The following is a 10,845-nucleotide window of genomic DNA, read 5'->3' on the forward strand; positions in this document are numbered from 1 at the left end:
TCCTCCAAAAGGCAGGGTAGAGGTGAACACAACAGATCTGAATCCAAGCTCCACCAGTTGCCTGCTCTGCGACCTTGGGTAAGTCACTCTCTCTCTCTCCTTGTCTGTTAAATGGGGATAATGATCCAATTGTCCCTCACTATTGGGTTCATGTGAGGATCAATATTAAGGCTGCATATGCAGGTCCTTCCCTCTTACTTACAGAGAATTTGAGAAATGTAAAAATGCGAAGAGTCCTGAAGTCAGGCGGCAGCCCCAGGTTACCTCTGAGGGCATCCACAAGGCAGAAAGGGAAGCAGAAGCAATGAGGACTGGGAAGGAGGCTTCGGAGACAAAAGCACAGCAATCGACGAGCAGAGCGGCAGGTATTTATTCTGGGGGTCCTGATCCCAGACACCCTCGCCCCACGCCATCCTCCAAGCTTGGGGTCCAGAGGGCCAAGAACTGGAGTCAGGAAGAAGGATGTGGTCATGGTCATGGCTGCTCTGTGAGTGGGGAGAGAAGGGAGGCCAAGGCCAGGGCTGGAACGGGAGCAGCAAAGAGAAGAGAGAGTGGGAGTCTGTGAGAACCAGGCCCCAGTTCTCCCGCTTTCCCCACCCTGACCCTTGGACTCTGAGTGCTTGGCACTGGGGGCCACACCGCTGGCACTGCGAACCACTGTCCCACCACTACCTGGGGGGCAGACAGGTTTGTGTGCCCCTTCCCATCCCCCAACGCCCTGCGACAGCCTTGAGATGGAAGCCGCATTATTCCCAGAAAGAGGCTGGCACTGCCCAGCTGGACCCACCTGGGCTGGCCCTCAGTGCTGGTCGAGTATGAGGGGCACCTGAGCGCTGTCCACTTGCGGGGGCAGCCGCTCGCCTGTGTGCACATTGAACATAGGCAGGGTAGAGAGTGGCCTGGGCACCTCTCGGCTAGATGCCATCTGTCGCAGCTCCTCTGTGTTCCCACGGATGGTGCGGTGGTGGACCATCTGGATGCTAGGGGCACAGGAGGGAGACACACACGATGAGGGGAGGAGGATAAACCGGACGTTCTTCCGTGCAAGCTCAGTATCCAGTGACTGAGGCACAGGCTCTGGGTGCAGACATCCTGGGTTCAAACCTGTGTATACTTTGCGCGTTGCTTAACCCCTCTGTGCTTCAGTTTCCTCAACCGTAAAATGAGGATAATAAAAGAACCTACTTCCTAGGATTGTTATGGAGTTTAAATGAGAAAATACAGGTTGGGCATTCAGAAAATTGCCTGGCCTATGGTAAGAGTTCCTGAGATACTAAGACATGACTAGATGCCCACAGTGGCATGGATTTTCAGAGGCCACTGTTTGCTGGGCTCTATATGGTTTCTATATTCTGATGGTCCCCTGGGTCCCTTCCAGCAGTTTCCGTTTCTAATGCTCTCTCCCTTCCCCATCATCCTCATTTTAGTCTGGCAAACCTACCTCCTCCACCTTTTCCTAGCTTTTGCCCAAGTTCTTTTCCTGGTGGAGTTTGACTGCTTTTGTTTTGGATCCTCAAACCTTGACCCTCTCCCACCCTGCCCCACACTGCCCCCAGCATTGCTTAGCTCAGATGCTAAGTCTTACTTCCTGTCTGTGTCTGAGACCTGGTCTCCTTGAGGCCGGAACCAGGCTCCACCCTCACCGGGCTGGAAACCCTAGGAGGGGCTGAATGAACTGACCGCCACACCCATTAGCAAGGCCCTCCTGAGCTCTAGATCCAGTTTCCTCTAGGAAGGCTGAGCCTCCTTGTCATCTGACATTCTCACGGGCTTGTTTTCTGCTGTCCGGGAGCAACTTTAATTCATTTTGAGTAGGGTAGCACAGTGGTTACGCATGAGGACTTGCTTTGGGCCTGAATGTGAGTTCCCCTACTTACTGGTTGTGTTACCCTGTGTGAGTTATTTGACGTCTCTGCCACCATTTCCTCAACTGTAATAAAGCTGCTATATGAATTAAATGAATTAATGTAAGAAAAACATTTACATGTATGGGTCAGGATGCAGCCAAAGATAGCTATTATTATAGGGAGTCTTCTGTTGCTATTTTTATCACTGGTATTATTACAGTAGGTCCACTGATGAACTTGGCCTCCAGTAGAAGGACATTTCCAAGCCCTTTGGCATGAACCCACCCACACTTGTGGGCTTTTCACAGACTCCCTGGTTGCCGGGTCAGACAGACAATAAGAACTGGTTTTCTTAAAGGGGTGGGGGCCGCAGGCAGGGTGGAAGCCATCCTTCTTACCGCTGGATTACTGATCAGATCCGGGAGGGGGAAATGTTTCCCATCTATATCCCCAAGTAGTGGACACAGACTCCAGCTGGAGTCTGAGAAAGACTAAAGGAAAGATTTTCTAGCTTCCTGCTGAATGGGCCACTCTCCTCCCCAGGGAGAATAGAACCAAGCTCTTTCTGGCCAGCGGAAGGAGGTGGAGCCACCCTCTGAAGGCGAGGGGAGGGTCAAAATGAGCTATTGAGTCTGGAATTTGGCAAGCAGAGTTGTCCAAAACACAATTTTCCATTCCCAGGCGAAGGGAGGCTGAGACCGGAAGGGAGCAAGAAGAGTGTTGAAGGGGAGGCAGCCAGGCAGGTAATAATCTCGGGTGGGGGAGGCCTCAGCCGATGGCCCCCTCCCCACCCCTAGCCCCACATCTGGGTCTCATTACTCTGGCAACACACACAGGTGGAAAAATGGTCCAGGGACATGTTTTCCAGAGCAGGAGCAGAAGTCAGAGCCATAGCGCCCTCCCCCACAATCTTTCCACATCAGCACTTGGGCAGAAAAATGAACAGGCAGGCATACACACACACACACACACACACACACACACACACACACACAGAGCCCCTTGAGCCCCTGCCTCTGGCACACAGCTCACAGGAGAGGGTCGTTGGGCTGGAGGATGTTCTGACCAATAAAATCTGATGCAGGTAAAAAACAGGCAGCGGATTCACTATTTTGGATGATTTCAATTTTCTCGAACAAGCAAAAAGAAAAAATGAATAAAATTGGACTTTGTAGAAATAAATCAACATAAAATCCACACCAGCAAGGACTAATATCACACACACACATGGTACAACTGGTTATTGACTCAAAACTGATGGAGGAAGCATATTTTCCTGACCTCAGCAGAGCTAGAAAACTGACCCAGGAAAGCTGGACATGGTGGAAAGTAACTAGTCAGAAGAGAATATTCTCAATGGCAGAAGATAAAATTGGTCAAATTTGGCACAGGCCAAAAAAAAATGAGGAGGAAAATCCAAAACTTACATAGAAAATCACTGTTCCCAATAGGGGAAAAAAATCTACTAAATAAACATGAAAACAGAAAAGAAGGAAATCCTTATTACTCTTTAAAAAAGTTGATCAAGGAATTAAATTGAGTTAGATAGATCAAGGAATTACATTTCTGTTCACGCTGGAAAATTTATTCCCCATAAAAATTCAAAAATGTAGGTATAATACTGATTCTAAAAAGTTTTGTGTTCTTCAACCCAATGAATTGAGATGGTGGGGTCAAAATGGTGGGTTTAAAACTGGGGTCTTGGGGACCCTAAAATCAGCTGGTGAGCAATACACGCCACATGGGTCCATCCGCCTGACTCACTCAGCCACAGCCCTTCTTCCCAGGCTACCTGACATGCCAGATGCCCACACTCTGTGGTATCTCCCCTCTGCCCCACCTAGGGGAAACAGTGGGTCCACTGTGACCTCACCGGATTCTGGTGGCCTCACAATGTCCCCCTGAGGTCACTACAGAGATAAGCTTACCGCCCCCTGCACCTCAGGCACAAGTCTGCCAAGGCCAGCGTAGGTGATCATCCTCGGTCCTCTTTCTGGCCACCCAGGGCAAGGCTTGGGCCAGAGCCCTACAGGAAGCCTCTGAGGGAACCAGGAACTGGGGCGCACCTCCCGCACCGAGGAGCAACCCAGGAGAGACTTCTAGCCGCCATCCTGGAGGTCCTTGCACCCAGTTCCCTTCACCCACCCCAGGAAGAGATGCAGAAAGACACTTCGCTGCCACCCCCATCTGGGCCCTTGGCCTCCAACACTGCCCTGGGGGCAGGCCGGCAGGCCAGCTCCTCTGGACTCCCAGGCAAGAGCGAGACTCGGCGCCGCACCAGCCCCAATCCCCACCGGAAGCCCAGCATATCCAAGGTGATCCTGGGGTTCGTGGCAGACAAGGGGGCAGGCAACCGCGTGTCCCTGGCCGCCCTGAAGAAGGCTGTTGCCACCAGGGGCTACAACATGACCCGCAATGCCTGGCGCTTCAAGCGAGTGCTCCAGGGGCTGGTGGACAAGGGCATGCTCAAGCAGGTGACAGGCAAGGGGGCCACAGGCTCCTTCCTCATGGGCAAGAATCACGCCTCCAAGTTTAAGCTCAAGGCCAAGAGACGGCGGCAGCGGCGGCAGCGGCGCCAGCGCCAGCATGGGCAGCGCCGGCCTGTGCAGCGCCAGTTGCTCGTGGGCTCCAAACCGGGGCACAAGCGACCCATCAAGGGGGTTCGCAGGGCGGCCAAATGCCGCCGCAGTTAATCAGGAAGGTTGGGCAAGCAGGCAGGGGTGCCAGGCCCACCATAGGCTCAGAGCAGTGAGAATAAAAGGAGCCTAACTTATTTCACACCTGCCTCCTGGAATCTTTGGGGTTCAAGGGAGTGGGAGAGGAAGAGGTCTGGGGGCACACAGGAAAGGTAAGGCCAGGGGTGGGGGAAACCTGGTCAAATGAGGGTAAGATTTGGGAAGGGCTGGAGAAATTGAAAGCATCCAGATATTAGCTAGTCCAACCGCATTATCTTGTAGGTGAAGAAACTGAGCCCATCACAGTACTTATGCAGCAGAGCAGAGCCTGGAACCTAAGTGTCTGAACTCACAGTGACGTGTGTGTGTGTGTGTGTGTGACACTGGAAGCCTTGTAAGTTGCTTCCCAAACCCTTTCTCCGAAGGTGGCAGCAGATCCCTAAAACCTGGCTAGATCCCCTCTCCTGTCCCACATTAGACTCTTCCATAGAGACCAGAAAATGAGAAAGCCAAGCCAGGATAGGTGGGATCCAGCCCCCAGCCAGCCCAGGATTGGAGAGCACAGACTAAGTGTGACCCCATTATCTGGGATTTTTTCTGCTGCCCATGGAGGTTGGAGGGTCCAGCTTAATAGTCCAGGGGGGCTCCCACCCAGCCCCCAGACTTCTCCTACTCACTCAGAGGTGGCCAGGTCTCTCTTCAGCCTGTGGAAACACAAGGGAGGGGATTAGCTATTATCCACAAACCTCCTGGTACAGGCCATGCAAGGGGCCCCTGCTCTTTTCCTGGCTGAGGAGTCCACTCTTGGAGGGATCTGGGTCCCCGGGCAGCACAGGTGCCACAAGGAGTCTACAATGTGAACACCGGCCTTGGTGCCCTCCCTGCCCTCTGCCCCCAATACTCACCGTCCCTCCCGCCGGCAGCACATAACATAGGCCAGCAGCAGGGTCAGCAGCAGGGCCACCAGAAGGGGCACCAGGAGGGTGACGAGTGCGTCGGTCAGGAAGTCTCGGGCTGTGGCCTCGGTGGGTGGGCAGAAGAACGGGTCGTGCTCCAGGATCCCGTCACCTGGAGCAGGTGCCTCGTCTGCAGGCTCTGGCACTGACTTGTCCACCTGCTCAGGAAGCCGAGGGTTGATCCAGGAGTGGATGGCTAGACACAGAGACCCCCAGGGCACGGAGCAGCGTTCTACTCCATGAAACTGCAGGGATTCCTCCTGCTTTGCCTCTCCCAGCTCATGTGATCGAGTAGGACAAGCATTGGTCTAGAAACCAGGAACAAAATTCTAGGAGAGGCAGAGCCATACAGTGGTTAAAGTCCTCAGGTTTGAATCCTGTTTCAGAAAACTGCGTTGCGATGATTTACCTCTAGGTGCCTCGATTTCCCCATCTGTAAAATTGGGATGCTAATAGTGGTACCTGTCTCCCAGGTGGTTGCGAGGATAAAACACACGGATTGCATAGTGCCTTATCCATAGCAAGTGCTCAAGAATATTGATTACCAGTTTCCGGCTGCGCTATTGGTCAAGCCACAGGAAGGGTTCCTAGCCCTGGGAACAGGATCTCTAGGGACCCTAGACACCTCAGCTCCATATCCCAAAGAGCAGAAGTGAGCATCTTTGGTTTATAACATGGGGGTGAGCTATCTATTCCATGTTGCAAGATAATTTGCTAAGTGACACCTTAGAGGAAAGTAAAGGAAACGGAGCTGGCACACAGAAACCCGAGGTGGAGAAAGAAGTTTGGCACCATTCCTGGGAGTGACCGTTGCAGCTGTTGGGGGCACAGCTGGGGCTCCAGAAGCTGGAGATCCCATTGTCTGGATTATGGACTCTATTGCCCTCTTGTGGGAGAAGGTAGAACATCAGTGGTGTGCATGCGTGTGTGCGTGTGTGAGAGAGAGAGAGAGAGAGAGAGAGAGAGGGAGACAGAGGGAGACAGAGATAACTGGAGTAACAGAGAGGGGCTAGGAAGGTGAGGATGGAGGAGACCGTGATGGGGACCCTGTCCCGCCCCCACTCCCAGAGCCCTCCTCACCAAAGACACATTGCACCAGTCAACCCGGAAGTGAGGTGCCAAGGTGTCATAGCAGGACAGTAGTGGAGGCTGGCCCTGGGCACAGCGAGCGTGGCTGTCGGGGGACACCACCATCTTCAGGCAGGTGGAGAAGGGTGAAGCAGAGCCCACCTTGATGTATACCCTGGGCCCAGATAGAAACCACTGTTAGATGACTGAGGGTGCCACTGAGCACTGGAGATTTGGGGGTCATGGCCACCCTGAGATCTGGGGTTGTGGTGAGAGTATACAGAGCACCCCAGTCTTCTGGGGACCTTGTCCTCCCGGCGATATCTTTTAATGGATAAATCTTTCGTGTCCTAATGGACACCAGGAAGTGCAAAGTTCAGGGTTACTAGGGTTTGGGCCCTGGAAGGGCAAGGGGAAGATGGAATGACCAGAAGGAAGTGGACAGTGTGACATGATGCTGGGAGGTAAAGACGGGCATGGTGAGCATGAAAGACAATGGATAAAGCCCTACTTGGAAGTTAGGGAGACCCATGTTCTATGCCCACCACCTAGACAAAAGGCAAGTGGCTCCCTCCTCCAGGAAGCCCTCCTGGGCTGCATACCTACCCTTCCTTGCGGCCCTCAATAGGAAGGGGGACTCGGCCCCCACGGTCCAAGGCAGAGGTGATGTTGACCAGCTGGAGTTCCGCTGGCTCCCAGAGCCCCCCCAAGGCTGTGAGGAAACGGCTGGCAGGTGTTGAGGGCAGCACTTCCTCCACATCATGGCTGCGCACCAGGAACTCAGCCTGGTATGGCAGCAGGGGGCCTGGGAGGACCAGGTGGGCGCCTCAGACTGTACCCAGCCCCCAGCCCCGAATGGATCCTTCCCAAGCCTCCCCCCGTCTAAGCTCCTCCCCATAACCCTTTAGCTCCCTTCCTTCTGCCTAATACCTTCTTCTGCCTATATCACAGGCCTCAAACACCCTTCCCCGACACCCACAGCCTCAACGACTCGCCTGTCAGCAGAGCAGCCAAGAACACAACTCCGGTGTTTTCAGGGTGTCCTGCCCCCCACTAGTTGCTTCTACAACCCCTTCCAGGGGAGATTCCCCCAAGACTGGCATGGTGGGGTAGGGATGGGACAGGGCTGTGGTACCTTCTGGGTCCCCAATCAACAGCACCAGCATCTGCTGCGTAGTGTTGAAGCTGTCCCGATTGTACGCTGTGACCTGGAGGATGGGGTAGGGGGCTAAGAGGTTGGGTTGGGAGAGAAACGTGGTGCAGCTGGGCCTGGTGAGAGGAGACTGAGGAGCGCACCACATTAGAGGCATGCAATTCATGCAAATGAGTGAACTCCGGGTCCCTGCTGCATGCAACACAGCCAGCTGGGGCCCCTGCTGGTACCTCAATGATCTGGTGTCCACGATCTTCTGGGGTGGCAGTGCCATAGAGGAAGCCAGGCTGGTAGGGGCTGCGCTGGGTATAGCGGAGCCACCGAGGCAGGTCTGGGTGTCCCTGGAGGTGGGCGTGGTAGGTGATAGGGATGGGGGCTGAGACAGCTGGCGGAAGGGAGGAGAGGGGATTGGAGACACGACAGCAGCCTTCCCCAGCCCTGGGGCAGGCACCCCCCAGCCCACCCCAGTGCCCCTCAGGCCCCTCTCACGGAAGACGTGCTCAGGACGCTGCAGGAAGCTTTCGTGGTCCAGGGTGTGTACAAAGACGCGGCCCACAAGAGGGTACAGGGTGGTCTGCTGGGCCTCGGTGCCCCCCAACCCTTCCAGGAGACCTGTGGGGAAACACGACCCCAAACACAACGGCCCAGTCTCAGTCCCAGCCGGGGAATAAAGTCCCCTTTCCACCCACTCCTTGGTGGCCCTGAGAGACCAGAGAAATGTGTGAGAGGAGAGGGACAGCTTTGCTGGCTCCCAGGAAGGGCGGGTGGGGCCCTGACTGTGCCATACACTATCAGTGATGAGACCCAGACCTTAGTTTGGTTTGGATTCATGGAAGCCCCTCACTCCTCATTTTAGGCCCAGTGAGAGTCACAATGGGCGAGGATTAATGTCTGGCTGAGAAGGGTGTGGGGGGCGTTTGTGTGTAAGGGCACTCAGAAAAGAATTCCAAGCTGACTATCTGGGAGGCTAGAGAGGAAGGGAAGAAGAGAGGGAGAGGGAAGGACCCCTTGGAGGAGGCAGGTAGCCACTCTAGGGCCTCCCCTAAAATGCAGGGGGAATAGGGTCCACACCAGAGTCCACTAGGAGCTGAGCAAAGGGAAGCCTGAGCCTGGAGGCCCAGAGAGAGGATCTGCCCCAGCAGCCCTCACACCTTCCCAGGGCCAAATTTAGCCTGGACCCAGAAAGAAGCCAGCCCAGCCAGCTCATTAAGGGCCCCAGCGCTCCGGGCCTGTGTGGTTAAGGCCCAGCCTGACACCCCCTCTCAGAGTTCCCAGCTCCGCCCCCCGACACCTCAACTCCCAGCCCCAGTTTCCTAGAGCCCCACTGACTGTAGAATTTATACCCCAAAGTCCTTCTGGCCCCTGCCTCACCCCAACAACCAACCCCTTCCCTGAGGAACTTCTCACTACCTCAACCTGGGCCTCTCCCCTGAAGAAGACCCCAACTTACCCACAAGGAGAGAGATCCAGATTAGCGCTGCTGCCATGGCTGCCCCAGCCTGGCCCTGCCTGTGAGTGACGGAGACAGGAGCGGGGAGGAGGCGGGGAAAGGCATGGGCAGGTGTCCCAGAGCAGCTGGGCCCGGCTTCAGCCAACAGGGCCCTCCCCATCCCCACCCGGAGCAGGCGCTAAATCTGGGGTGGACCCGGTCTTCACATGACAAGATCCCTCCAATCATCCCCTTCCAGAGCCCAGAGTGTGTTTTCTAGATCACCAACCTAACTGCCTTGATTCCCCTCTTAAAACCCTAATGACTACCATTGCCCTGAGCTCCCCAGCAGCTGATGGGCTTCAGGCCCTGCCTGTACCTGGCCATGCTATCTAGAATCCTTGCCTGTCTTCACTACCCCCCACCACACACACACACACACACACACACACACACATACAACCACAGGCTTCCGCCCCACCTCACTCTGTCTATACCCCTCTGTGTAAACTGTTCCTTCTGCCTGAGTTCCCTTTCTGCCCTCATCCTACCAGCAAACTTCCACTTACTTTTCAAGATGCAGCACAGGCACCCCTTCCTCTCTGAAGCCTTTCTGTCCTCCATCCTGCCCCAGGCTGAGCGGGGCTCCCTTTGTCCCTGTGCACAACCCAACCACACAGCATTGTGGGTGGAATGGGATCTTATGATCTTTGCATCCCTGGACATGTGTGAGGTTTCTTTCTGGCCCTTGAGACAGAGGGGGTTGCCACCGAACCCGAAAGCAGATGCCCCAGGCAAGGACATCTGGGATCTTCCCTGGGTTAGCCTGAGGGGGAGGGTGTGGGCCTGCAGACTGGGGTGACCCATGGGCAGTTTAACCCAGTCCTGGTCCCGTCCATCTCTCCCACATGACCGTTCCACCTGTCCCAGGATAGCCACAGATTCCAAAATGAGCGTCCACTCAGGCTGTCAGACCGGGCAGGGTACGTTTCAGAGTCACTCTGGCACCTCTCTGCCTTCTCAGAGATGAAGGGCAAGAGAAAGAAAAGAAGCAGAAGAAAGTCAGAGAGCTCTGGGGGAGCAGGCAGAGGTGCCAGAACCTGGCCAGTTGCCCGGGCCTCAGCCCCTCAGTGGCAACATGTGATTCCCTCCCTTCCTGGCTGCAGCTTCTCCTACTATTTTTAGAGCCACCCAATTGTCTTAAGTTGTCCCAGCCCTCAGTTTTCTTAAGGTGGCATTGCCCGAACCCAGTGCCACCAGGCTAACTGAGGCCAGCCTTTCTTATTGATCCTTCTCTCTTTTCCAAAACCAGGGGAACCAGGGACTGGGCCAGGAGCCAGCTGAAAGTGCCCTGAAAGTCTCCACTGGCCCACAGAGGACTTCCCCACCTCAGGGCTGTCCAGATTGCAATCTGCTGCTATAATATTCAGCACCTCTGTCCTTTGAGGCCTAGGGGTAGTGAGGATGATCACAAGATCTTTAAAACTATTTTGGAAAATTTTGAATAAAACTAAAGTATCCAGAATAATATAATGAACCTCCTTATATCTATCACCAAGCTTCAACCATGGTCAACCCATGGCCGATCTCATTTCATGTATATACTTCCCAACTAATTTCCTCTGTCAATTTTTCCAGAGGAATTTTTGAAAGATTATGACTTTTTAAAAACATAGCCATGCATCCACTTCAAGATGGCAGAGTAGAAGGATGTGCG

The 10,845-nt window shown here is 54.4% G+C and overlaps 1 protein-coding gene across 2 annotated transcripts; it reads right to left on the reverse strand.

Moving 5' to 3' along the window:
• Window positions 1–348: 348 nt before the first annotated feature.
• Window positions 349–9,918, reverse strand: SGCA (sarcoglycan alpha). Of its 2 annotated transcripts, XM_061391417.1 has the most exons (11): window positions 9,698–9,918; window positions 9,150–9,208; window positions 8,189–8,311; window positions 7,930–8,084; window positions 7,682–7,754; window positions 7,153–7,351; window positions 6,559–6,721; window positions 5,428–5,636; window positions 5,200–5,226; window positions 788–980; window positions 349–521 (listed from the first exon to the last, which is right to left on the reverse strand). In XM_061391417.1, the coding sequence occupies exons 2-10, from the start codon at window positions 9,184–9,186 to the stop codon at window positions 800–802; spliced, it is 1,167 nt and encodes a 388-aa protein (XP_061247401.1). In that variant the 5' UTR covers window positions 9,187–9,208; window positions 9,698–9,918; the 3' UTR covers window positions 349–521; window positions 788–799. The 2 variants fall into 2 exon arrangements, with proteins under 2 accessions (XP_061247401.1, XP_061247400.1); XM_061391416.1 differs by lacking the exon at window positions 9,698–9,918 and having other exon boundaries at window positions 9,150–9,530.
• Between the last annotated feature and the right edge of the window lie 927 nt (window positions 9,919–10,845).

Source organism: Bos javanicus, chromosome 19 (assembly GCF_032452875.1).
Source record: "Bos javanicus breed banteng chromosome 19, ARS-OSU_banteng_1.0, whole genome shotgun sequence".
In the NCBI taxonomy this organism is placed as follows: Eukaryota; Metazoa; Chordata; class Mammalia; order Artiodactyla; family Bovidae; genus Bos; species Bos javanicus.

Bases quoted from the DNA above. Each gene is read 5' to 3' on its own strand.
- SGCA (XM_061391416.1), bottom strand. From the start codon at position 9,309: ATGGGGAGGGCCCTGTTGGCTGAAGCCGGGCCCAGCTGCTCTGGGACA. The intron at 7,755-7,929 runs GTACCAGCAGGG...CCCATCCTCCAG, and splicing joins GTGGACACCAGATCATTGAG to GTCACAGCGTACAATCGGGA. The intron at 5,637-6,558 runs GTGAGGAGGGCT...CTTCCTGAGCAG, and splicing joins ACTGGTGCAATGTGTCTTTG to GTGGACAAGTCAGTGCCAGA.